At 40.2% G+C, this 24,520-nt stretch overlaps 2 protein-coding genes and 1 long non-coding RNA gene across 3 annotated transcripts in view; 2 read left to right on the top strand and 1 right to left on the bottom strand.

Moving 5' to 3' along the window:
- Positions 1 to 24,520, bottom strand: part of LOC125160516 (uncharacterized) — a 57,098-nt gene that overhangs the window by 13,111 nt on the left and 19,467 nt on the right. Inside the window, exon 3 of the long non-coding RNA XR_007150271.1 lies at positions 21,531 to 21,771. This is a non-coding gene — a long non-coding RNA (uncharacterized LOC125160516). The remainder of the gene's footprint in view (positions 1 to 21,530; positions 21,772 to 24,520) is intronic.
- On the top strand, positions 1,790 to 6,361 carry LOC125160507 (serine protease 1). The gene is made up of 5 exons (XM_047849504.1): positions 1,790 to 1,829; positions 3,831 to 3,990; positions 4,768 to 5,021; positions 5,528 to 5,664; positions 6,212 to 6,361. The coding sequence occupies exons 1-5, from the start codon at positions 1,790 to 1,792 to the stop codon at positions 6,359 to 6,361; spliced, it is 741 nt and encodes a 246-aa protein (XP_047705460.1).
- On the top strand, positions 13,872 to 24,036 carry LOC125160505 (probable inactive serine protease 58). Its single transcript, XM_047849501.1, has 5 exons — positions 13,872 to 14,047; positions 15,076 to 15,232; positions 20,639 to 20,889; positions 23,220 to 23,356; positions 23,748 to 24,036. The coding sequence occupies exons 1-5, from the start codon at positions 14,008 to 14,010 to the stop codon at positions 23,895 to 23,897; spliced, it is 735 nt and encodes a 244-aa protein (XP_047705457.1). The 5' UTR covers positions 13,872 to 14,007; the 3' UTR covers positions 23,898 to 24,036.

Raw genomic sequence — 24,520 nt, 5'->3', positions numbered from 1 at the left:
CATGATTTTTAGGTATCAGTGAGGGACGGCCCCCTGCTTTATGTGCCATTCATTCAGTAGTTGATTACTGCCTACATTGTCCTAACGTTCAAATCACTTACCCATGGCTATGGCCTTAGAAGCTACTTTGCCCATCTTTTCTCCTTAGATCAGTCATTCCCGGCTGGGGATGATTTTGAACCCAAGGGAACATTTAGCAATGTCTGGAGACATTTGGGTTGTCACAACGTGGAGGAGGGGCTAGTGGTACTTGTAACTAAGGCCAGGGGTGCTGATAAATATCCTACAGTGTTCAGGGAAGTTCCCCACAACACAGAATTACCTGGCCCCAAATGTCAGTAGTGCTGGGGTTGAGAAATTCTGCCTTCTAGTGAATCATCTTTATATCAGCACAACTTTGAATGCAAAAGCAACAAACTACTTCATGAGAGACGACCATCTGCTAAAGCAGAAGTAACATTCTGGTAGGCCATTCAGATGTGTGGGAGTAGAATCTGGTCCCTGAGATTCACTTATTCTGGATACTTCTGCCATGCTTCATTAATTATGACAACTCCTGCTCCAGGAACCCATTTCTTCAATTTATCTAAGAATTCTCTCTGCTCCCTAGGGTCATCCCTTAATTTGGTGGAGTTCAGGTTATTCTCCTTAGTTATGTTTATGGCATCACAGTAGAGTTTATGATCCTTGAAATGAGTCTGCTCGAGTTTGAACACTGTGTTAACCACTCAAGAGTATAAAACTTTGAGCAAAACATGTAATTTCCCCAAGCTTCACTGTGCCCATATATAAAATGGTAAAAATTAGAACAACACCTATAAAGCTGCTGGTAAGGATTGAATGAACTGATGTATAGAAACCCCATCCACGGTGCCTGACGCATAGTAAGCACTCCATCGATTTCAATTGTATTACCATTCGTCAAGATTTCTCTATTATCTTGGTGTCCAGATTGTGATGAACTAAGTGGAGAGGTGTTGTATAGTGGTTAAATGCACAGACTCTGAAGCCATATTTCCTGGACTGGAATCCTGACCCTACCGTGTACTTGCTAGGTGATGTTGCTCAAGTCCTCTGTAAATTTTGTGTGCCTCAGTTTCCCCATATGTATAGTGGGGATAGTAACAGGTATCTTCTAGGGTTGTAATGAGAATTTCTAAATTAATATATGCAAAGTTTTTATAGATATAAAATATATAGTAACTTCTAGTAAGTTATTCTTTCATTCTCCTGTTTACCTCGATCATGGTTTCAATTCAGAACACTTTTTTCTCTTCTCAAGGAAACAAGTTTCCCTATTAATAATGAAAGTTTAACGTGGCTATACAAAGCCACAGATGCCACAAGAAAAATTATATAACTGTGAAAGCGCCAATATTAATTAAACATCAAGGGGGTAGTGTTCAAGAGAGTCCTCAGATAAAAGTTCACGGTTGAGACAACCAAATACTTAAGATTTTTGTCTGGGAAACAGGACACCTGCAGCCCCATTCTGTGACCTTGCTCCAATGTACTTTTCTATTATGGGGAACAAATTGCACCAGGTGGGTTTATTATTTCCATTTCCACAACTTTCTGGAAAAGTAGACAAAAGCTGATGTTTAAATATGATGCTGAATTATCTTCAATTTGGCATAGAATTGAATTCTAAATTTGGATTTGTAAGTTTCCAGTCAAATCACTTTTCTGGTACCCATGGCCATGGGTGTCAATGACAAACCTGGGGGTATAAATATCTGTGAATGAAAAGCGATCATCACACTTCTCAGTCCAAATCCAGTGAGCAACCATGAAGACCTTCATCTTCCTTGCTCTCCTGGGAGCTGCTGGTGAGTCTTTACGAATAAATGAATGCAGTGGATACATCTACCCCAGGGGATGCCTGAAGCCGCAGATAGTACTGAACCCTGTATATGCTATGGTTTTTTCCAATATGTATGTACCTATGATAAAGTTTAACTTATAAATTAGGTACACTAAGGGATTAACAAAAACTAATAACAAAATAGAACAATTATATAATAATCATAACATACTGTAATAGAAGTTATGTGTCATGCTCTTCTCTCTATCTCTGTCTCTAAATATCTTATTGTACTTGACTCATTCTTCTTGTGATGATGTGAGATGATAAAATGCCTACATGATAAATGGAGTGAAGTGAATGATGTAGGCATAGTGAGATAGTGTTAGGCTAGTAATGACCTCCTGATGATACATCAGAAAGTAGACCATCTGCTTCCTGACTGCGGTTCACCGAAGGTAACCGAAACCATGGATAAGGGGAAACTACCCTAGTACAAATATCTATACATAATTAAATCTCACTTGTTGGGGACAGATTATAGTGAGCAGGAGTAACTAGTGTAGAAAGTATAAAGAGGCAGAAATTGCCCTGAACGTCAAGATAAAATCTATGAAGGAAGAGAGAAAAGGAAAGGATAGTTAACAATAAGGAAATGTTGCATTTTGAATTAATAATCGGGAACAATGACTAGTCTTGGGCTCATTGAAGAGGCTGTGAGGGTCAGAACCAGAGTCTCCTCTATACTGAAAGGATTTTAACAGGCAAAGATACTTTATTTCTCATGAATAAAAGCTATGGGCTGGGTTTTACAATGTCTTTCTTAATGAAATCTCTCTGGTGTAAAATAACATATCATTTAATCATCAAAAGACGTAGAGAAATATCTGTTTCTATTCTTTATACTACCAAATTTTATCAAAAACTTGCTATTAAACTTTCCCGAATTGGATGAGTATAAATTCAATACACTAGTCTCTAAATGTCTTTCCCAAAATTACTTCAAAATATTTGAACACTAGGGTGGATATAATATAATCATAGACTTTGGGAGCCATAGAAATCTTAATAAATCAGTGGTCCAAACTTCACAATGCTGAATAAATTGAAAAATGTTAGAAAGATAATTGGAATAAGGGGAAAGGTTGGAGAGGGAAACCAAATATAATGTTCTATGAAATTATTTCATGAAAATTTTACACAAGAACCAAAAAGAGAAATTTGGGGAACAAAAGTACAAACTCCCAATTCCTTCCAGGCTAGAACATTCTTAGGGGGCTTCTAAAAGCTTCCTTCCCTCTACTTCACGGGAATAAGTATCCTATACCAACCACCATAAATCAATATAAGCATGGTTACTGCAAAGCTTCACTGAACACCTATTTGCATGTCTGCTGAACAAAGTTTTGTATAAAAAGTATTCCTTTTTTAATGTTTATTTATTTATTGTGAGAGAAAGAGAGAGTGAGTGAGTGAGCAGAGGAGGGGCAGGCAAAGAGACAGAGGAAGAGAGAGAATCACAAGCAGCAGAGCCCGATGCAGGGCTCGAACTTGCAAACCATGAGATCATGACCTGAGCCAAAACCAAGAATCAGATGCTTAACCAACTGAGCCACCCAGGCACTCCTAAAAAGTATTCTTTACATCCTTAGGTAGTAATGTTCAGGGCATTTAATATATAAGAGTCTCTGATCAAGGTGTGTGTGTGTGTGCGCACGCGTGTGTGTGTGTGTGTGTGTGTTTGTGTGGTACATATGTTGAAAAACAGTATATTTATCAAATTTAAAGCATAACTTACAAATTAGATATTTATAATGGTGTAAGTAGAGTATGTGTCAAAGGTATAGATAGAGTAATAAGATTTTGGGAAAAACATTATGGGAAAATTATGTTATCACCATGTCCTGATTATGTGTGACAAGAAAACATTATCTTCTCTTTTCTAGTTCACCTACAAAAACTTAGTGGTAAGTAGAAATTCCAAGATGTATCTTTTAACAGATAGTTTCCAACTTCTCCTTGTCAGTGGCTTTCCCCATTGATGACGATGACAAGATCGTTGGGGGCTACACCTGTCCGAGGAACTCTGTCCCTTACCAGGTGTCCCTGAACTCGGGCTACCACTTCTGTGGCGGCTCCCTCATCAATTCCCGGTGGGTGGTGTCTGCGGCTCACTGCTACAAGTCGTAAGTAACTGATACTCACATATCTGTTCTCCCAGATCAGCTCATCCCCCAGCCCTGCCAAAGCACAATCAGGGTAAACTAGAGAGTTATGCTTGAGGGGTGAGCATTCAGATTCTAGAAGCCTTGTCACTCTCCCCAGGCACTGTATGTTGCGTTGAGGGAATTTTACATGGACAGCTAACCTTAGAGTTCCCTGGTAGCCTTCCAAATGATGGTACCAGAGACAGAGGAGGGGAACTAGTTAGTGATGAAGTATACCTAGGACTAGCTTAAGAGCATTAATCGATAAATAGTCACAATCATTATAGCTCAACCAGGAAAAAATGGCATATGGAGGTAAAAACCCAAAAGAAGTTTCCAGTACAATGTTAAAAATAAGTACAACTCATGCTGCCCCCTTAAAATCCTGGCATGTCTCTGATTCCTGCCATGTCTCCCTACAATAACTGATAATCTCAACCAGAGGAGGAATAGCATGTGCTGAATAATATTCATCAATTCCCACCTAACCTGCCATCATTGTATTGGTGTTGTTCAGTCATGGGAACTAAAGGCATCTAGCTATTCTAACAAGATGGCGGGCTGGTAGTGACACCCACTTAAGAGTTACTCTAACCTGGACCGTATCTGGTAGGGCTGCCTTAAGTGCACAATTACCTATGTGTGGGAACACTTGAAGGGGATGGTGTTCATGCTTATGCTTATGACTGGGGGGAACAGGGGAGGGGGAAAAATCTCAAGTTGGATACTTAGAGAACTTTGCATCCTCTAATCCAGCCGAATCCAGGTGCGTCTGGGAGAACACAACATTGCAGTCTCTGAGGGCAGTGAACAATTCATCAATTCGGCCAAGGTCATCCGCCACCCGAGATACAATGCAAAAACTATTGATAATGACATCATGCTGATTAAATTGAGCTCACCTGCCACCCTCAACTCTCGAGTGTCTGCTATCTCTCTGCCAAGATCTTGTGCACCTTCTGGTTCCCAGTGCCTCATCTCTGGCTGGGGAAATGTCCAGAGCTTTGGGGGTGAGTGTCACCTGGAACAAAAGCACCAAGTCTGAAAATCCTAGAAGTGAAAGACATGTTGGGGGTCAGTCTGAACTGTCACTCAAGGCAAGGTTCCCAGAGGATAGTTTGTGGATGTATGGAGTCTTAGGAAGATTCCTTTGCTGGAAAACACAAGAAAAAATGAACTGTGATAAAGATAGCAGATGTTCAGCTGAAGTGTGATTCGTGATTTGCAAAGAAGTAGAAACCGAGGAGGTAAACAGAACAGAGGCTGAGAGATTTGGTACCACCTAAAGTATAGACCTGCTTAAGAGGTAGTCTCCAGATTTGAGATCTGGAGTCACTGATGCCAGCGTCAGAGAGAACAACTTGTTGATTAAAACTGTTTGGAAGCCTTTCCAGATAAAAGTTGTTCTTCCAAATAGAAGTTACTGGCAAAGTAGGGAAGGAGGGAGAGATTGGGAAAGAAATCTCCAAGAATCCTGTGGGTAATATTCTTCCATTTTTACCCTTGTGCCCAACAGAAAATTATCCTGATGTCCTGCAGTGTCTGAAAGCTCCCATACTAACTGACAGTGCTTGCCGTAAAGCCTACCCAGGCCAGATCACCAGCAACATGATCTGTCTGGGCTTCCTGGAAGGCGGAAAGGACTCTTGCCAGGTTAGTTTCTCTGTACTCCTTCTGGCCAAGCCGCATGCATTTCCACCATATTTTCCCTTTCCTGAAACACAGATTGAGAAGCTGTCTCTGGGATGGATTATAAGGGACAAGGGAGAGATTTGGGATAAATGATAAATTTTCCTTTTGAGATATTAATGGTTAGGGTCAAGGGTAAAAAGATACACAGAAGATGGTGTGCAAACAGCACACCCAGGCGCCCTGCTGAGGAGGTATATTGTACCAGGAAACTTTCTGGAAAAAAAAGCAGGGCTAGCTGGGCAGCATTGCACTCACCTGTCCTCACCTCTTCTTGGTCCTGCCCGCCTGCAACTAAGAGAAGAGCAAGAGCTAGGAGGAGGGGGGTGGGGTAGAAAGCATAGGGATGTAGTACAGAGATTGAGGGTTGGATTCCCAGGAAAAGTGAAGATGCTTCCTGGAGAATCAGCAACCTGGGAAAACGGACCCAGAGTAATGGAGAAACAACTTTGAGCCTTTCCCCCAACTTGGTGTAACTGAGAGTTCTTATTGTCTCTTTCCTCTTGTTCAGGGTGACTCTGGTGGCCCTGTGGTCTGCAACAACCAGCTCCAGGGCATTGTCTCCTGGGGTGCCGGTTGCGCTCAAAGAGGCAAACCCGGTGTCTACACCAAGGTCTGCAACTACGTGAGCTGGATTCAGCAGACCATCGCTGCCAACTAAGCACATGGACATCTCCACACCTTATCCCGTTAGTCAACCTCGCCTTCCACCTATGCCTGAAAACAGTATCTAAATAAAAAAATTTTGTCCCACACCACATGTGTCCAAGAACTGTCCTTACTTAATATTTATGAACTTTATCTTCAAACTGACTGCTGAGTAAGAGAGTGGGCACAGAATTGAACAATTACATGAGGATAGAATTGGAAAGGTTACATAGGTATTCATTCAACCTGATCCAAATGAATTTACTGATCATCTATCTGCTAGGCTCTGTGTGGTCCATTGAAGATATAAGCATGGATAAGCTTTGAAGTCACTATTGCCATCACATTTTTGAACAGATGATGATGACATCAGGGTACAGAAAGGGCAAATCAACTGCCCAAAGTCATTGAGTTAGTTCAGAGTCAGGGAAGCTCCAGTGGCCCTTATTCCCAAAGCATTGCTACTGCTGTGACACTATGGTCTCCTTTTTCTTTTTTTTTTTTTTGGCTCCAGTCCATCTGAAACTGTGAGGCTAGATAATGGAAACCACCAGATGGAGAATTTGTTTTTTTTGTACAAATCACAGATTTCCTGCATTTCCCAAGATTTTACCTACCTATATATTCCAGTTCTCTAAGATCTTTCTTGCTTTCCCACTGGGATTTTATTGCTATTGCAGGCATGATGTCTGTAGGCAGTCTGTGCCCATTGCTCGTCTTCCCCCACCAGACCCCCACATCCCAGCCCAAATAAGGTACTATTTTGAACTATAAAAGAAAGAAAGTGAAAATGCAGGTCAGTTTACAGAGCAGATCTATTACACTGAGGTCATAGAAGTCGTGGCTACAGAGTTGGTTTGGAGAACAAGTCCCAACACGTGATTCCTGTGCATATCCGGTATGGATCCAGGAGAAGAATATAATGGGATCTAAGCACGGACATCCTGGAGCAGATGGAGGAGGTTTGAAATGGGAAAATGTTCACAGCCTCAGTAATAAGGTGAAGGAGGGATATTGTCTTAGTCGGTTTAGGTTGTTATACCAAAAATGCCATAGACTGGGTGGCTTAAGCCACAAACATTAACTTCTCATAGTTCTAGAGGCTGGGAAGTCCAAGATCAAGGTGCAGTGGGAAACAGTGCAGGCCCACTTCCTGGCTTGTAGACAGGGGCCTTCTCACTGTGTCCTCACCTGGCAGAGAGAGGGCTCTAGTCTCTTCTTATAAGGACGCTAATCCCATCATGGGGTCTCTAGCCTTATGACCATATAAACCTTGCAAAGGTCCAATCTCCTAATACTGTCCTGTAGTGGGTTAGGTTTGAGTACATAAATTTGTGGGCATGGGGGAGGGGCACAAACATACAGTCCACACCAGGTATTTTGGAAGAGGAAAATTTGGGAAGATACATGCCCCATTACCAAATTTCTATTCCTTTGTAATTCTGGATGGCACATTCATAGGAACCAGTCCTGAGCCCTTCATATTGCCTTGTCAATTCCACTGGGATGGAGGCCAAATTCCTTAGCCTTGCATTCAAGGCTCTTAAATATATGGTCATAACTAAGTTGTCCTGTCTTATTTCCATAGTTCTCATTGAACTGCTTTTATGTTTGCATATGGCCTAAATTAATTAATTTCATATATAACTCCTCTATGTTAAAATAGGTTGCTTTAGATCTACCTTAACTAAATATCTCAGGCTTCTCTCCAGAAACAAATGACCTTAAAGATTCTCCCGTTTCCTCTAAAACATTTTCTATTCCATACCAGCACCACCCACCTCACCGCAAGAAGAGGGCAGATTCAGAGACCTGGGAGGTTAAGGGAGCTATATAAAAGATGAGAGATAAGGGAAGGTCCAAAGAAAAGTATGGAAAAAATCCTTTTTCTTGATACTATTCAATATTCCCTTGTCAGCCTATCTTGTCATTTTCTATCAACTGTCTTTTTAAAAAATCTAACTCTTCATAATTTGTAAATTTATACTAAAATGTAAAATCTGTATGCTCTTTGACGCAGAAACTTCATTTCTAAAACTCTATTCTATTGAAATATCCATACAACCACAAAAACAAAGTATAAATGGGAGTGTATAATTTAGGAGTCATTCCATTGCAAAGAACAGAGTAGCCAACTCATATGGCCTTTAAAAATGTACTAACGGAAGCTTAAAAACTGGGAAGGCTTCAAGGATGCTTTGATTCAGCAATTCAAAAATGTCAAGGACCCTATGATTCCTGTCTCTGTCCTGTGCATTAATGTCAGTTTTATCCTCAGGATAAAACCTCGTGACTGAAATGGCCCTCAGAGCCTGACTCTACCTTGTCTATATTGAGGGGGAAAGACAAAGTTACTCCCATCAGATCTAGGAAGTTTCTTTCCCAGATGTCCCTGGCAGACATCATAATGTGTGTCTTTCACTGAATTTGGTCACTGGCACAAACCTGAGTCAATAGTCTAGTGGGATTATGCTGATTAATTTACAATTAGGTTACCCAGCATAACCTCAGAGCAAGGGGTGGACCTTCATTCCGCAATGAACTTGGTACGTGTTTGGTTAACTGAATGGTTATATAAGGATGGTTACCAAGAGAAGGAGGAGTGGATGTTAAGAAGGCAGCCACAATCTCCACTAGAGTAATCCAGGGTGCGTATTGATACATTGTCTATGTAATTCTGAAAATCCAGAAACAATCCAAAGATCCATTAATAGAAGATTGATTAAATACATCTGGTACATCCCTCAGTGGAGACAATGTAACTATTTCATTCATTTATCCAACCACGTACTCAACAAATACTTAATGATGACCTACAATGTCTCCACCCTGTCTTATGCTCTAAAGATACAGCAGAAGAAATAGTCAAAACCCTACCTTCATGGTATATATGTCCTCACTGGGTAAATAGAAAACAAATAAACAGAGACGGTAGACTATAATGCTGATCAATGCAAATGCTACAGAAAAGCAAACCAGATAAAGGGGTGGATGACTGGAAAGTACACACCTGCTTCTAAAGTACAGTTGACCTTTGAACAATATGAAGGTTGGGGCACCAACACCCTGCAGAGTCAAAAATCCTTGTATAACTCATGGTTCCCCTAAAACTTAACTGCTAATAGACTACTATTGGCCAGAAGCCTTACTGATAACATAAGCAGTTGATTAACACATATTCTGTATGTTATATGCACTATATGCGGTATTCTTACAATAAAGAAAACCAGAGAAAAATGTTAAGAAAATCAGAAGGAAGAGAAAATACATTTGCAGTCCTGTACTGTAAGAAGTCCGCATATAAGTGGATCTGTGCAGTTCAAACCCATGCTGTTCACGGGTCAACTGTATAATCTGAGAAACACATAAAAAGACCTATGAAAGCATCCTATAATTTGAAATAAAAAGCCACTTTGTAGAGTCAGAAGAGATATCTCTCACCAAAATATATTTACTCCAAGTAAATACCTAATTCATAATTCAATAAGATCCAGGAAGACATGGTATCTGTGCAGAAAAATACAGAAATATAAGGAGGTAACAATCTGAGATTAGGAACACTGCATAGAGACAAAAGTGTTTTTTTTCTTGCCATGTCTAATCATAGCAACAGATGAGTTTTCTTTATGTATCACTTGCTCTTGTAAACCCTAAGATGGCTCTCAACTGTCAACCTCATGGTTGTGACCTTTTGGAGCTGTGTAAAATAAAGTGATATCTGCACCTAGAAGCTTAGTTCCTTATGCAAATATTTTTTTTCATACAGGATAGCTAGGCTGGGTAGAAGTTTACTTCATACTGGTACACACCATAATCCACTTGTTAGTTTTCCCATTAGCCAGGAAAGAATTTCAACATATGCTCAAGATGAATTTATCAGAGAATATTTGCTCTAATAAGACAAAGAGAAGCCTCTTTTACCCTACAAACCTTATTTAAATTCATTTTTGAAGTCCAAACCATTGTCATCATTTATCTTTTTTTTTAATGTTTTTATTTATTTTTAAGACAGACAGAGACAGAGCATGAGCAGGGGAGGGGCAGAGAGAGAGGGAGACACAGAATCTGAAGCAGGCTCCAGGCTCTGAGCTGTCAGCATACAGCCCGATGCGGGGCTCAAACTCACAGACTGTGAGATCATGACCTGAGCTGAAGTCGGACGCTTAACCGACTGAGCCACCCAGGCGCCCCCATCATTTATCTTTTATGGCATGTTATTTTGGTATTGATATCAACTTTTCAAACGCCGTTAAAAATAAAGATATTTACTTACTGTCTTTGTATTATTTTAGTCTCACTTTTAAAAGTCCATTAAGAAGTTCTGTCTCGTTGAATGGATACAAATACAAAAGTCTTTATTTAGTCTTAGAGATACTCATTTATTCTGAGTAACTCAGTCTAATCATTGTCTGTTTATACCCCATCTCAGGTATGGAATCTGCTGAAACATAATCCAACAATTGAGATGAAAACTTCTCTCCACACAAAAATCTGTGCATGGAAGTTTACAGCAATTTTATTTATAATTGTCAAAATTTGGAAGCAACAGAGATGTTCTTCCATAGGTGTGTTGATAAATAAGCTGTGGGACACCCAGCCAATGGAGTATTGCTCAGGGCTAAAACAAAAGTGAGCTATCAAGCTACAAAAAGACACGGAGGCAACTTAAATGTATATTACTAAGTGTCAGAAGCCAAAATGAGAAGGCTAAATGCTGGATGATTCCAACTATATGGAATTTTGGAAAAGACAAAACCATGGAGTCAATAAAAAGACCAGTAGTTTCCAGGGGTTGGGGGAAGGGATGAATAGACAGAGCCCAGGGACTATTAGGGCAGTGAAAATACTCTGTGTTATGCTATGATGGCACATGTCACTGTACATTTGGCCAAACCCATGGAATGTATAACACCAAGGGTGAATCCTAGGTAAACTACGGATTTTGGGTGGCAATAATGTGTCCATGTGGGTTCATCCATTGTAATAGATGCACCGATCTGGTGGGGATGTTGATAATGGGGGAGGTTGTATGCATGTGTGAGATCGGGGAGGTCAGGCAGCACATGGGAAGTCTCTGTATCTTCCTCTCAGTTTTGCTGTGAACCTGAAAATGCTCTTAAGAGAAAAGTCAAAGAATTATTAACTTTTTTTATTGAGGGAAAATGAGAGAGGATGGGCAGAGCAAAAAGTATTGCAATGCTAGCCATGCTAATAGTGGACAACTTTTAGTGAGTTTTTACTGTTGTTTCATATTTCTGTTGTTACTTCTCTATATTTTTCTCAATAAACATGGAATAGATTTTACGAAACAAAAATGTCGCTTGTTTTTAGTGAAATTCCCAGGCTTTTTAGTTCACAAAACTTGGTGGTAGTCCTTGCCACCTTACAAAAGCCTTCTCTGAGGAGGAAGCCTGCTGAGAATGAGTGCCATGCAGGGCAGGCTGGGACTGCTGACCAGCTCCGTCCTCCTCCTCTTCCTCCCACATCTTTTCAGAGTCCCACATTTGTCACCGGGTGTCACACATGAAACCTGGTTACAACTGGAGGGGGTAGTAATTTATTTCCATAGAAAGAGCTGTATTAGACTGGGCACACTTTAAACCCATGGTACTTAATAACCCCGAATCCCTGACTTTCACGAGCAGCATATTCTGGGACAGTGCTGAGACAAAATACACAATTCTGTGAACCAGAGACACACTGAAGGTTTGCTATTCTTAGTATGCAGAAGCCATTTCTCATTGTTGCAGGGGTGGAAAATGTAATCATCATCATTATAACAACTAGTATTTATTGTTTTTGTTTCTCAATGTGTTGCACCATTCTTACATGCTTTTCAGTAGTATTCAATCCTCACAAGTATCCTATGAGATAGGTACAAATACTTTTTCCTCCCTGAGGCTTAAAGAGGTCAAATGTTTTTCTCAGTATAAGGCGGCTAGGAAGTCCTGCAGCCAGGAATGAAATACTAGAAGCTGGACTCCAGAGCTCATGCTTTTCATCGCTCTGTAGGACTTCACAACAATACTTAGATGTTAAGAAAAAGAAGGCATCCCCAGACGCCTGGAAAATCTGGAGATACTAAGGTTCCAGTTATTTCACAAAACAAGCATTTATATAGCATTTACTATTTGCCATTAGAACTCACTGTTCTGAGCACTTTGTAAATAGATCATCTGAACAGATCAGTGAGGAGTAGAGATTGAATCAGTAATCAAAAACCTCCCAGCACAGAAAATCCATGGCCAGACCTCACTGGCAAATTCTACCGAACACTTGAAGAGGAAATTAACACCAATCCTTCTCAGACTCTTCCAAAAAGTTGAAGAGGAGGGAATACTTCTGAACTCATTCTATGAGGCCAACATGAGCCTGATCCCAAAGCCAGAGAAGGACATCACAAAAAAAGAAAATTGTAAACCAATATCCCTGATTGAACCCACATTTATTTCATATGTCTGGGGGGTACAGTCATGAAGTTATCATGTAAGGCTAACTTATAAAGAGGAATATTGAAAAGAGTAATACATGTGAAAGACAAAAAGTGTACATGGAAAGGGATTGGCTGTATTCAGACTATTCAGTAAGAGCACCCCAGATCCAAAGATCAGAGAGTCTCAGCAAGATGGTTTTACCTGAAGACACCTTAGAGGGAGTAAGAAACAAGTTACAGGTGTGGAGATTTGCAGTAAAACAAAACAAAACAAAACAAAACAAAACAAAACAAAACAAAACCAATTATTTTCCAGTCGGGACTTCTCAGCTGAACAGAAAGCGTTTTCTCTATGTGTAGCCAGTTGCAAGGTAATAAAGAGTTCTAAGCCTAGCTAATCATTCGTGAGATGAAGAATGGGGAAGTTGGAGGGTCTGTCTGACCACCTCAGCAGTTACAAGCAAACTGGGAAAGGTGTTTGGCCTTGTCACAGGTAAACAAGGGAGTCATCCCAAGCTCTACAGGAGCCATGAGAAAGAGTGGATGGAGTCTCTAGTAACTCGTGTGTGGAAGGGTAATTCTTTGTGGTAAGCCATTTCCCTGCGCACAAAAGTGCCACAGGATTTTTGACAGCCACTGTCTTCTGGGAGCACAGGGCTCAGATAAAGTTCGATATGGCAGAGAAAATCTAGAGACTCAGGGCCGAGTCCTGACTTTGTCAATAACTTCCATGAGGACCACAGCTGCCTCATGATGAAAATGGGGGTGGGGAAAGACTTGTTACATTTATTTCACATCCCAGTGTTTGATGAGTCTCTAAGAATGGCAGAGGGACTCTTTAGAAGAAGGGAGACAGCAAGTGAGGGCAGAGAGAGAGGGGACCCAGTCACAAAGGGAGGAGGGGACAACAAAGAAAGGCTATGTCACAGAGAGGGAGGAAAAATGTCAGCAGATACATCATAACTCCTGAGATATTTGGGATCAGAGAAGAAGCACCAGGGGTTTGACTTGGTCTGCTACTTCCTCTCTTGCACCCAGATCAGAGACAGCGCCCAACCAGGCCTTATACAATTGGGGTTTGAGCCCTAGTTTCAAGACTGCTATAAGATTTTTGCTTCTCCTCCTAACCGCCAGTTAATGTTTCTCCCCAGCTGTCTTTGCCAAGGGCACTTGGACTAAGGATTGGGACATTTACAGCTTGATCCAGTGCAAGATCACTGCCCGCCATGAAGCCCTGTCTCATCTTCACTCTCCTGAGTGCAGCTGGTGAGTGGCTGGCCTGGGCCTCCTGGCGAGGGATGGGACAGTGGTCAGGAGGGTTGGGAGGGTCAGAAGGGGAAGCAGTCAGCCACAGCTGAAGAGACAGGAAGAGGCAGGCATTTCCTTCAATTAACTGTTGAAAAAAACAAAAGGAATCTCTAGCCATGTGACTTGTCCCATCAGCGGGCTCTCCCATCCCCTCTGAGACCTGTGAGCAAGTTGGAATATGTCACTATAGTGCCCCACTCTCTCCTGAGGATCGAATGTGTGATACCTTAGCCTGCCACTTTCCCTGGACAGCCATGCTTCCCTCTGCCTGGCAGATGGACTCAGAAGTGTGGGCAGGGAAGGCAGGCAGGCCGGGGGCAGTGCACTGGAGGCCCCGGGGCCCTGCCCAAAGCCTTTCCATCCCCTCACTACCAAAGGCAGGTGGTATGCAATCATTACTTCCATGCTTGGTTGGCATGTTAATTAAAAATAATGTTTTGAAAGGAATAATTCACTTTCCCCCATTTTTATAATACACCACACTACCAGTCAAGAGTTCCTGATCAGCCCATGAGTTAATGTTAATATGCTTCCTTCTCAACCAAAGACAATGTCCCTGAAGCATATAGCTTGGGTGGCATGCGTGATTCTCTCTGATTTTTAAAAAGATGTTTAAAATCGGGGCGCCTGGGTGGCGCAGTCGGTTAAGCGTCCGACTTCAGCCAGGTCACGATCTCGCGGTCCGTGAGTTCGAGCCCCGCGTCGGGCTCTGGGCTGATGGCTTGGAGCCTGGAGCCTGTTTCCGATTCTGTGTCTCCCTCTCTCTCTGCCCCTCCCCCGTTCATGCTCTGTCTCTCTCTGTCCCAAAAATAAATAAAAAAACGTTGAAAAAAAAATTAAAAAAAAAAAAAAAAAAAAAGATGTTTAAAATAATTTGAAGTCCTTGGTATTATCTCTGAAAACCTTAGGCTGAAAAAAACTACCCTAAGTGTTGCCCCACAACCTGTTTGACTCTCTCTCTACTTGTGATTCTGTCAATTCTTTAGGAGTCATTTTGGCCAGAGAGTCTGAAGCTGATAAGCTGAACTTACCAGAAGATTTTACTATTCCTTACATGGTCTACTTGCAGTCCAGCCCAGAACCCTGTGTGGGGACTCTCATTCACCCTGAGTGGGTACTGACAGCTGCCCACTGCCCCTTACCGTAAGTATCCCTTTGTTCTTGGGACTGGGAGGGATCTATTTAAAGAAAAGCAAGTCTTATAGGATATCCCGGCAAGTCTTAATGACATTCTAAAGGAACCAGAAGACCCAGAAAGAGAGAGGATATCCTTCCCAATGGGAAAAGTAACACCCATTTGGGTGGCTTAAGAGGAGATCAATAGGAAGGTGTCAGGAAACTCTCTCATGGAGAATAACTAATATTCAATATATATATATATATATATATATATACACACATATATATATGCCCCCAAATATATAAGTCAGTTAATAACAAACATAAAGAAACCCATTGATAAAAATACCCTAATAGTAGGGGTCTTTAACACCTCACTTACAGCAATGGACTGAAGCAGAAAATCACCAAGGAAACAATGGCTTTGAATGACACTGGGCTAGATGTACTTAACAGATATATTCAAAACATTTCATCCTAAAGCAGAAGAATACAGATTCTTCTCAAGTACAAATGGAACATTCTCCAGAATAGAACACATACTGGGTCACAAATCAACCTTCAACAGGTACAAAAAGACTGAGATCATACCATGCGTATTTTCAGATAACAATGCTGTAACACTTAAAATCAACCACAGAAAAAATTTGGAAAGCCCCCAAATACATGGAGGCTAAAGAACATCCTACTAAAGAATGAATGGGTTAATCAGGAAATCAATGAAAGAATTAAAAAGTACATGGGAGCAAAAGAAAATGAAAACATGACAGCCCAAAGCCTTTGGGATGCCACAAAGGCAGCCCTAAGAGGATTACAATTGCATTCAGTACATTGCAATTCAGACCTATCTCAAGAAGCAAGAAAGGTCCCAAATACACAACCTAACCTTACATCTAAAAGGTGCTAGAAAAGGAGCAGCAAATAAAACCTAAAGCCAGAAGAAGAAGGAAAAAAATAAAGATTAGAACAGAAATAAATGATACAGAAACAAACAAACAAACAAACAAACAAAAAACCCCAGTAGAAGAGATCAATGAAACTAAATGCTGGTTCTTTGAAAGAATAAAATTGATAAACCCCTAGCCAGATGTATCACAAAGAAAAGAGAGAGGACCCAAATAAAATAAATCATGATAAAATCATGAATGAAGGAGGAGAGATCACAACCAACACATCAAATACAAACAATTATAAGAGAATACTCTGAAAAATTATATGCCAACAAACTGGACAGTCTGGAAGAAATGGAAAAATTCCTGGAAACTCATGCACAACCAAAACTGAAACAGGAAGAAATATAAAACTTAAAAAAAAATTTTAATGTTTATTTATTTTTGAGAGTGAGAGACAGAGTGTGAGAGGGGGAGGGGCGGAGAGAGAGGGAGACAGAATCTGAAGCAGGCTCTAGGCTCTGAGCTGTCAGCACAGAGCCCGATGCGGGCTTTGAACTCACAGACCGTGAGATCATGACCTGAGCTGAAGATGGACGCTTAACTGACTGAGATACCCAGGTGCCCCAGAAATATAAAATTTAAACAGACCCATAACCAGCAAAGAAATTGAATCAGTAATCAAAAATCTCCCAACAAACAAGAGTCCTGGGCCAGATGGCTTCCCAGGGGAATTCTACCAGACCTTTAAAGAAGAGTTAATACCTATTCTTCTTATTGTTCCAAAAAATAGAAATGGAAGGAAAGCTTCCAAACTCATTCTATGAAGCCAAAATTACACTGATTCCAAAATCAAAGACCCCACTAAAAAGGAGAACTACAGTCAATATCCCTGAGGAAGCTGGATGAAAAAATTCTCAACAAGATACTAGCAAATTGAATTCAACAGTATGTTAAAAGAATTATTCACCATGATCAAGTAGGATTTATTCCTGGGCAGCAGGGCTGGCTCAGTATTCACAAATCAATGTGATTCATCACCTTAATTAAAGAAAGGATAAGAACCATATGATCCTCTTAATAGATGCAGAAAAAGCATTTGACAAAATACAGCATCCTTTCTTGATAAAAACCCTCAAGAAAGTAGGGATAGAAGGAACATACCTCAACATCATAAAGGGCATATACAAAGACCCACAGCTAATATCATCCTCAATACAGAAAAACTGAGAGCTTTTTCCCTAAGGTCAAGAACACGACAGAGATGTCCACTCCCAGCACTGTTCTTCAACATCTGGAAGTCCTAGCCTCAGTAATCAGACAATAAAAGGCATACAAATTGGCAAGGAAGAAGTCAAACTTTTACTCTTCGCAGATGACATGATACTCTGTGTGGAAAACTCAAAGGACTCGACCAAATAATTTCTAGAACTGATACATGAATTCAGCAAAGTCACAGGATATATAATCAACATACAGTGGGGTGCTTGGGTGGCTCAGTTCATTAAGCATCTGATTCCCAATTTTGGCGAAGGTCATGATCTCATGGTTCATAAGTTCAAGCCCCATCTGGGGCTCTGTGCTGAGTGAGGAGCCTGCTTGGGATTCTCTGTCTCCCTCTTTCTCTCAAAATAAATAAATATGTTAAAAAAATAAAATGAAATCAACATACAGAAATCAGTTGCATTTCCATACACCAATAATGCAGTAGCAGGAGAGGAAATCAAGGAATTGATCCCATTTACAACCGCACCAAAACCATAAGATACCCAGGAATAAACCTAAACAAAGAGGAAAGAGATCTGTATACTGAAAACTATAGAAATCTTATGAAAGAAATTGAAGAAGATACCAAGAAATGGAAAAACAGTCTACGCTCATAGATAGGAAAACAAATATTATTAAAATGTCTGTACTACCCAAAGCAATCTACACATTCAATACAATCCCTGTCAAAGTAACACCAGCATTCTTTGCAGAGCTAGAACAAATAATTCTAAAATTTGTGTAGAAAAGATCCCAAATAAGCGAAGTAATGTTGAAAAAGAAAACCAAAGTTGGAGACACCACAATTCTGGACTTCAAGCTGTATTATTAAAGTTGTAATCATTAAGACAGTATGGTACTGGCACAAAAACAGACACACAGATCAATAGAACAGAATAGAGAACCCACAAATCTATGGCCAACTAATCTTCAACAAAACAGGAAAGAATGTCGAAGGAAAAAAGACAGTCTCTTCAGCAAATGGTGCTGGGAGAACTGGACAGCAACATGCAGAAGAATAAAACTGGACCACTTTCTTATACTATACACAAAAATAAATTCAAAATGGATTAAAGACCTAAATATGAGACAGGAAAGCATCAAAATTCTAAAGGAGAAAACAGGCAGCAACCTCTTTGATCCTGGCCGCAGCAACTTCTTACTAAACACTCTCCAAAGGCAAGGGAAACAAAAGCAAAAATGAACTATTGGGACCTCATCAAGATAAAACCTTCCGCACAGCAAAGGAAACAATCAGCAGAACGAAAAGGCAACCGACAGAATGGGAGAAGATATTTGTAAATGACATATCAGATAAAGGATTAGTATCCAAAATGTACAAAGAAATTATCAAACTCAACACCTAAAAAACAAATAATCCAGTGATGAAATGGGCAAAAGACATGAACACTTTTCCAAAGAAGACATCCAGATGGCTAATAGACACATGAAAAGATGCTCAATATCACTCATCATCAGAGAAATACAAATCAAAACCACAGTGAGGTACCAACTCACACCTGTCAGAACAGCTAAAATTAACAACTCAGGAAACAACAGATGTTGGCAAGGATGCAGGGAAAGGGGAACTCTTTTCCACTGTTGGTGGGAATGCAAACTGGTGCAGCCACTCAGAAAACACAGTATGGAGGTTACTCAAAAAATTAAAAACAGAGCTACCCTACGAACTAGCAATTTCACTACTAGGTATTTATCCAAAGGATACAAAAATGCTGATTTGAATGGCAAATGCACCCCAATATTTATAATGGCATTATCAACAATAACCAAATTATGGAAAGAGCTCAAATGTCCATGACTGATGAACGGATAAAGAAGATGTGATATATATAGATATATGGAATATATAGATATATGGAATATATAGATATATGGAATATATAGATATGGAATATATATAGATATGGAATATATATAGATATGGAACATATAGATATGGAATATATATAGACATGGAATATATAGATATGGAATATATATAGATATGGAATATAGATATATATGGAATATATATTTGGAATATAGATATATGGAATATATATATATAATGGAATATATATATATGTGTATGGAATATATATATATAATGGAATGTTACTTGGCAATCAAAAAGAATGAAATTTTTCCATTTGCAACAACATGGATGGAACTAGAGTGTATTATGCTAAGTGAAATAAGTCGGTCAGAGAAGATAAATATGTGATTTCACTCCTATGTGGAATTAAAGAAACAAAAGATGAACATAGGGGAAAGGAAGGAAAAATAAAATAAGATAAAAACAGGAAGACAAACCATATCTTAAATATAGAGAACAAATGGAGTTGCTGGAGGGGGGATGGGCTAAATGGGTGATGGGCATTATTGAGGGCACATGTTGGGATGAGCACTGGGTGTTGTATGTAAGCGATGAATCACTGAATTCTACTCCTGAAACCAAATACTATAGTATATGTTAACTACCTTGACTTTAAATAAAAAGATAAAGTATTGAAAAAAACACAAAACATAAAACAAACAAAAACCCCAAACACAGATGGGATCTCTGCTCTGCACATCATAAGAAATATGAAGTAAAGACAGTTCATCCCCTCCCAAGAACTGGAGTTGGAAAACTTGATGTTCTTCTCTCAGCCAGATCTAATGCATGAATGGTTTTTGTAGGAAATGGCTCTTGTATCCGTAGCATGATTGGACTCCTGGTGTAGAAGCGCGTATGTTGGAATGTGTCCAGGGAATATAATGGAAAATGATAAGTGGGCATCCTGATAGATTAAGAGCCTTGGGAATCAGTGATAAAAGTAGGCGGCACATCATAAATATAATGACATGGGGGCTATAGAGGGGCTGGGAGAGACCTAAGAATATCCAGAAGTGAAGGGTTCAATACACTTGCTCAAGAGCTGCTTGGGACAATGGAGTGCGGGCACATCTCTATCACCTGCCTATGCATGTTTTCCAAATCTTAATAATAATAATAATAATAATAATAATAATAATAATAAACAATACTAGACTGTACCAAGTGCACTCGAGGTGGCAGATACACCCCAGGTTTTATATACACACTGACTCTAGACTCTACAACCCCGTAAACTATTAGTAGTCTTTCACAAACCAAAGCAGGTCACTTCAGTTTTCAAGTCTGAGAGACAAAATTAAGATGATTGGGGGGGGGGTCAGTTCTGGCATTTTTGTGGTTCTGACATTCTTTGACCCTGCTCTTCTCTATCTCCTTGCCCTTTTTCTTCCAAAGTGTTAAAATCCGACTGGGAGTTTATCAACCCAGCGTCAAAAATAAGAAAGAGCAGATACGGAATTACTCACTGATTGTGCCCTCCCCTGAATTCAAAGCACAATCTCTGGAGAATGACCTGATGCTGATAAAATTGTCCAAGGCTGCTGCGCTCAACTCCCACGTGGGAACCATAGCCATATCTATGGAACACTTAGCATTTAACGATTCCTGCTTTATCCCAACCTGGACTTGGAATGGATACAAAAACCGTAAGTGTTCGACTCTGTTCTTCATCCTGAGGAGGTTTTGGAGTTGGGGAAAATGTGGAGGGATTTACGTGAAGGGAATGGCAGCTATGAGGTAATGTTCCTGACCCTCGTGATTACTGCCAGGACTTTATCCTGCCGAGAGATAAAATCCGAAGAGGCTGATACAGGGCAGCCAATCTGATACCAATGAGTAGAGCCACAGGAACTGTGGTATCTCTAGAACATTCAAGACCAGAGTCTGGGGAACTGAATTCAAATAATGGTTGGAGGAACCAGGAGTCCTCACTCTAAAGACAGTATCAAGGCATCTTGTGGGAGGTTAGCTCACTGTCTTCTTGATGGCTGCTGACAGTCCAGCAAGCAATTCATCAAGCAGCAGTGGGAAAACAAAAACAGAGCATGTGGGGATCTGGCAGAAGATACTCCCCATCCCCCCCCGCAGACAACCACACCTATATCGATACGATTCACTCAGGTGGACCCGGAGAGGTGGAGGTGGCTGAGGGAGCTGCTCCTATACACAGAAGGCAACTTTTATACCTGCTGCTTCATCCAACAGCCCCCCCTTAGAAGTGGACACCAGGGCATGCACAGGGGACTTGATTATGACATACTGTTGGTGTCTCTCTGGCCCGACCTACCAATGGGAAAAACTGCCACAGCCTCTGCTTCAGGCACACATGTCTCCAGCCTCTCAGCTCTCATTGGCATGGGCAGAGGGGACCTGGTCTCTGCAGAAGCATGTCTCACCACGGGCACTTGAGGAAGAGAGTTGCTTTCTTACGCATCTGTTGACTGTCGGTGGCCTTTACTTCATGTGGCTGCTAGTAACCCATCGGGCTCTCTGTATTGTCAAAGGATGATGGGGGCACCACTCAATATCTGAAATGAAGTGATAAAGCTAAATTTATTGCTGATCACAGTGAGGAAGAACAATGCTGAGCAGACAAAGTCTCCCTGAGCAGAGCAGAGTACTGGGACTATATGCGGTTTGGGAGAAGTTTTTTGAACAGGGATTACAAGACTTTAAGAAGCTTAAGGGGGTTGATGTCTATAGAGGCATGGTTGTTGTGTGAGATTGTTGTTCACTGCTTGGCACTTTGAGGCATGTTTATTGCAGGTGGTCTGATTGGCTGACTTTAAAAAGTGACACTGATTGATCAGCTCGATGAAACTGTGTTCACTGAGGCAAATGTCATGATATTAATCAAGTTTAAACCCTGGGCTGATAGCCACAGAACACTCCTATCTTTCCTGTAAAACAAAACAAAAACAAAAACAAATAAACAAAAAAAAACAAATAAAAAGTGAGAACTTTGATATTCTCAGTATTTGGCAATTTCATTTTTAATTCAGAAGCAACATTCCTGGGAATCTAAATGAATATTTTTTTTCTAAGCAAATTGAAGTTTACAGTTTTTATCCTTGACTTTACAAGCCTTATTCAAAGTAATCAAAAAATAATTTATTACATATCATTTGAAAACAAAATAAAATCAAATGAAGGTTTTATCACATAGGTTCTTCATGTCAGAATCACAGTGACAAAATAATTCTGTAAGCTCTTTGGTGCAAGGCTTCAAATATTTGTTAGGAATTCATTATTTCAAGTACTTGGTTACTTTCACCTAGCTTATTCTATGCATTTCAATTCAATTCCCATAAAAACTTAAAACTGAACATAACTCCCCTCTTTCTTGTCTGACCTGACACTTTGTGTTTTAGGACATTAGGTTGGATACACTATGAGAAAAATTCTGCTCCATAAGCGACACTAGGCTTAGTTTGAGCAATCTCTAATCAGTTTTGTTGTTTCCTTCCTCCTTGTCACTCTCCACCAGAGATTAGAATTCTTTAATACTGTGGTCAGAATCCTTGCATCCTAAGGTTAACAGCTGAGTAACAATCACTATGAGGAAGATGAGCACCATAACTTCATACACTTACAAATAATCCACTTTTAAACAATATATTTCATTAAAAAACAGCTTCAGACACATTAAAAATAGTTTTTTCCCTTTATGATTAAATGTAAAAAATTCGATGCCAAAAATAAAGGTTTCTTAGGGACAATGGCTTTGTGTCTGACTGCTTTTATGTCATTTATAATCTTTTCATGGGTTTTGAAAGGTTTCTAAATTAGGCAAGTAGAGAGGGAACTACAGATCTGATTTCTGATGTGAGGGGGACATCATGTTCTGAATCTACTGATTTGACACAGATATTGAATGAGAAACCCTAAGAAGGATTTCTCAAAATAGGAGCCAATTACAAGAGTATGTGTGATAAGCAGAGTGACTAGATGTTATTTGTCTTCCTTTTCCCCACAGTCAGCGACCCTGACATCCTGACTTGGATAAACCAATATTCTCTCCCCCTCAATGACTGCCAGAACATGGTGGGACAAATAATGGCAGCACGCATCATGTGTGTGGGACAACCTTTAAACATCTTATCTAGAACTAAGGTAACTTTCTTCAGACAGAAAGATAGCAAGGGGACTTTGAAGGTAGTTGAGGAAAACCACATGGCACTCATCCAAAAGGCCTGGAGTCCCTCTCCTCTCTCCCCCGAGATTTTGGGTTTGTCATTAGTTCCCCTTCCCTCATTTTACAATGGGAAAGACTCTGGGTGGAATCATTTGTCCCTTCTCCTCTTTCTTCCATTCAGTTTGGGCTTGAGCTTGAACCAAGAGAGGTGAGATCTAGGTGGACGTGAAGAGAGGGTTGTTACCTTTCAAAAACAAATGAGTCCCGTCCTTTAGATACCTCTGCAACTATAATATACCACCTCTTTGGATTTATTCTTGTCCCATGAGGACAAAGCAACATTGACCTCCTATTCCTTCTCTCTGGCAGGAAGTTTCAGCCGCCCCGGCCATCTGTGATGGGAGGTTGCATGGAATCTTGTCCTGGGCCAAAGGAAGTATCACCCTGGGAAGTGAAGGGTTCTTCACAGAAGTTTATCACCATGCAAGATGGATCTTGAAAGTCATAAATAACTACTGAGGCTCTTCCATTCCCCTGTCTTCAGTGCAACATCTTCATAATTTCTACACTGAATTCACAGCTCTTGATCTTTCTTGTTCTTGAACAGAGTTCAAACAGAAAACATTCAGTGAACAAAAAAAAATGAACTAAGAACTCATGCTGTGATCACTGATCTCTTGATATATAAACTGTAAGCATGATGAGAAATGTAACAACACCCCACCATTTGTTCATTCAATCAAAAATTATTGAGTTATCAGCAATTTAGTAGGCACCACATATGAAAGGGATAAAAGAGTGACTCTCATCTCCATCAAACAGCTGATTATTCTACCTGATGACTATTGTTACAATGGAGATAAGACGTTTCATGAGAGCACAGAGAAAGCCATTCTGGGTGTCAGAGCCAGGGAAGGTTTCACCAAATAGACAACTTAGGGAAGACTTTTATAAAGCTGAGGGGATAGTTAAGTAGAAGTCAGAAAAGCACAAGAATGTGGCATGTTCTGGATAATATAGGTATATAAGTAATACTGGAGGGTAGAAAATAAATTGTAGAGGAGGAGACCAGGTGTGAAAAAAGATTCTTATGTAGAGGTGAGCAAGGGTTAGATAGTGAAAGGCTTGACCTCTTTGGGGAA

The sequence above is a fragment of the Prionailurus viverrinus genome, chromosome A2 (assembly GCF_022837055.1).
Source record: "Prionailurus viverrinus isolate Anna chromosome A2, UM_Priviv_1.0, whole genome shotgun sequence".
Taxonomy (NCBI): Eukaryota; Metazoa; Chordata; class Mammalia; order Carnivora; family Felidae; genus Prionailurus; species Prionailurus viverrinus.
The sequence above is the reverse complement of the archived record's forward strand: the minus strand, read 5'-3'. Positions and strand labels throughout refer to the sequence as shown.

Excerpts from the sequence above, each read along its gene's own strand:
- LOC125160505 (XM_047849501.1), top strand. The coding sequence starts at position 14,008 with ATGAAGCCCTGTCTCATCTTCACTCTCCTGAGTGCAGCTG. Across the intron at positions 15,233-20,638 it reads GCTGCCCACTGCCCCTTACC|TGTTAAAATCCGACTGGGAG; the intron begins GTAAGTATCCCT and ends TTTCTTCCAAAG. Across the intron at positions 20,890-23,219 it reads TTGGAATGGATACAAAAACC|TCAGCGACCCTGACATCCTG; the intron begins GTAAGTGTTCGA and ends TTTTCCCCACAG.
- LOC125160507 (XM_047849504.1), top strand. The coding sequence starts at position 1,790 with ATGAAGACCTTCATCTTCCTTGCTCTCCTGGGAGCTGCTG. Across the intron at positions 1,830-3,830 it reads TGCTCTCCTGGGAGCTGCTG|TGGCTTTCCCCATTGATGAC; the intron begins GTGAGTCTTTAC and ends TCTCCTTGTCAG. Across the intron at positions 5,665-6,211 it reads GCGGAAAGGACTCTTGCCAG|GGTGACTCTGGTGGCCCTGT; the intron begins GTTAGTTTCTCT and ends CCTCTTGTTCAG.